General features: G+C 48.0%; 1 protein-coding gene across 1 annotated transcript; it reads left to right on the top strand.

Annotated features, from left to right (window-relative positions):
• Window positions 1–975: 975 nt before the first annotated feature.
• EMH_0086970 (uncharacterized protein) lies at window positions 976–2,460 on the top strand (the record flags this gene model as incomplete). Its single annotated transcript, XM_013501100.1, is given in 5 exon segments — window positions 976–1,092; window positions 1,316–1,402; window positions 1,767–1,873; window positions 2,106–2,194; window positions 2,198–2,460. Coding segments are annotated over 5 exon segments (663 nt in total).
• Between the last annotated feature and the right edge of the window lie 361 nt (window positions 2,461–2,821).

Here is a 2,821-nt window from a genome sequence, read left to right as displayed (position 1 = left end):
ATATATATATATATATATACTGCTTGTATTGTTATCCCTTCCTACATTACCGCATTGATGCTGTATCTACTAATAGATGTTATGTATATTTATTTATTTATTTATTTATTTATATATTTATTTATATATTTATTTATTTATATATTTATTTATTTATTTTGTTTTTATATTTTTATTTTTTCTATAGACAAAACACAAGTCTCTCTCCCCCTGTGATATTGCATTGGGGGCCCTGGGGGCCGCCAAGGCTGCCGCCCTGAAACCCCAAACCCTCAGCGCTCTGCTCAACCAAGCTCTATACCTACAGGTTAAAGTTTTAGGGTTTAGGGTTTAGGGTTTAGGGTTTAGGGTTTAGGGTTTGGGCAGCAAGGTGCTGCTGACAGATATGGTGATGTTGTTGCTAGTGGCGGTGCTGATGAAAATTAAACAAATAAGAGATGCGTGCAGCAACAAAAGTAAATTTAGGGTTTAGGGTTTAGGGTTTAGGGTTTAGGGTTTGGGGTTTAGAGTGTCTGTGTTGCAGCGAGGCTTCACTGGCCAGCAGCTCGTTAACCTCTTGGACGGCGTCGCCCTCTCTGGGCAGGCGAGAGAGGTATCGCTAACTAGCTAGCTAGCTAGCCAGCTAGAAAGCTAGCTAGCTAGCCACCCAGCTAGCTAGCCAGCTAGCCAGCTAGCTACCCAGTTAGCTAGCCAGCTAGCTAGCTAGCTACCCAGCTAGCTACCCAGCTAGCCAGCTATGTAGCTAGCTAGCTATCTAGCTAGCTATCTAGCTAGCTAGCTAGCTAGCTAGGTAACCACGGGTTGAACTAGCCTGCTAGCCAGCTAGCCGTGTGTGGAGTTAGATGACTAGCTAGCTAGCCATGTACTGAACTAGCCAGCTAGCTAGCTAGCTAGCTAGCTAGCTATGTTTGCACCTCAGTGGGGTGTACAGTAGAGCCGCAGTAAAACAAATTGTTGTGTTGAGGGGGTCTCTGCATGCAGCACACTGCGGCCTGGCTGAAGCTGCTTGAGGTGTACATACAGCTGGGGGAGCAGAGCCCCCTCTGTAGGGTCAACCAGCTGCGGCGCATCTCCTTCACTTTCTTGTTAGAGGTATACACTCAAACCCTAACCCTAAACCCTAAACCCTAAACCCTAAACCCTTGTGGGGGGTTCCACCGTTTTGCATTCGAGGGTTTGCCATTTAGTCGCAGTGATGAAGTACTAGTCAGCTTGTTCTCCTCTTCCTTCTTTTCTCTCAAGGGTTTAGGGTTTAGGGTTTAGGGTTTAGGGTTTAGGGTTTACGGTGTATTGTGGTTCTGCTGCTGCCTCACAGAGTGCCGATGCCCTCGCTGCTGCTCCGCGGTCTTTGCAGTTTTTTATTGAGGCTCATCAGCAGCCTTTCTCTGCTGTAGAACCTCAGGTAAACCCTAAACCCTCATAAACCCTAAACCCTAAACCCTAAACCCTAGTAACGCTAAACCCTAGTAAACCCTAGATCGCAGTAATCTGTAGATTCCAGCAAACCCTAGACCCCAGTAAACCCTAGCCACCGGCAAACCCTAAACCCGAATAAACCCTAAACCCCAGTAAACCCTAAACTCCACTAAACCCTAAACCCCAGCAAGCCATAAGAAGCATGTATACATGTTGTGTTTGTNTAAACCCTAAACTCCACTAAACCCTAAACCCCAGCAAGCCATAAGAAGCATGTATACATGTTGTGTTTGTGGTTTATTTGTTTCTGTTTCATTTCTATCTCTACTTTATTTATTTTGTTTCTCTAGGCCTATCACCAAACCCTCGTAAAAACGCTGCAGCGTCTCCTCGGCTTCTCTCCCTCGGGGCCCCAGCCCGTGGGGCCCTACACAGTGGATGTACACCTGAAGGCTGGGTAGGTGCATGCATGCAGCTCTGTTTCGCTTCTTTATTCGTCAGTCACCAAATAAATATTTTTCTATGGTTTAGGGTTTAGGGTTTAGGGTCTAGGGTTTAGGGTTTAGGGTTTAGGGTTTATACGAACTGAATGACAGCTGTTTCGACTAAAATACACAAAAAATAATAAAAACCAAAAAACGGCGGAGACAGAGAAGGTGTTTGCTTCCCCTAACACTGTGTCTATGCAGGGATATCGATGAACCCCTTACACGCTTGCTGCAGCAGCAGCAGCAGGAAGGCCTTGCTCCAGACAGCAGCAGCAGCAGCAGCAGCAGCANCAGCAGCAGCAGCAGCAGCAGCAGCAACAGGGGGCGCGACATCTGCTTGGACCTGTTGTCTGAGGGTTGTTACTGTCCTCTATCGGGGGCCCTGCTGGGGGCCCCCCTGCTGAAGGCGCAGCAGCTGCAGCAGCTGGGGTGTATCTACAGCAGCATCAGAAGGCGGCAGTGGGTGGAAGCAGATGCAGAGCAGCAGCAGCAGCTGCTGCTTCAGGCGCTGCAGCAGGCTGTTGATAAAAACAGCAGCAGCAGCACAGCTGCGTAGAAACTCATAGCCAGTTCTTGACGCTGCTGCTGCTGCTGCTGCTGCTGCTACTGCTGCTGCTGCCTTGCTGCGGCTGGCTTGTGGTGTTTCGTCTGTTGCTGTTGCTGCTGCTGCTGCTGCTGCAGCAGCCACAGTGTTGCTCGCTGTCTGTAGGTGGTGATGCAAAATGTTTGAAGCTAAGAACGGGTTTATAAGTTTCTTTATTCTCACTCCTTTGCCGGCGAGGGTTTAGGGTTTAGGGTTTAGGGTTTAGGGGGCGGGGGGTGGCAGCTCGCTATACTCGTTCGGCTCCTTTAGGTGGAGGGTCCCCGTGTTATCGAAAACCTGAAAATAAATAAATAAATAAATAAATAAATAAGAG

The sequence above is a fragment of the Eimeria mitis genome, genomic scaffold (assembly GCF_000499745.2).
Source record: "Eimeria mitis Houghton genomic scaffold, Emh_scaff6308, whole genome shotgun sequence".
Taxonomy (NCBI): domain Eukaryota; phylum Apicomplexa; class Conoidasida; order Eucoccidiorida; family Eimeriidae; genus Eimeria; species Eimeria mitis.
Note: the sequence above shows the minus strand (reverse complement) of the source record. Positions and strands in the feature narration are given on the sequence as shown.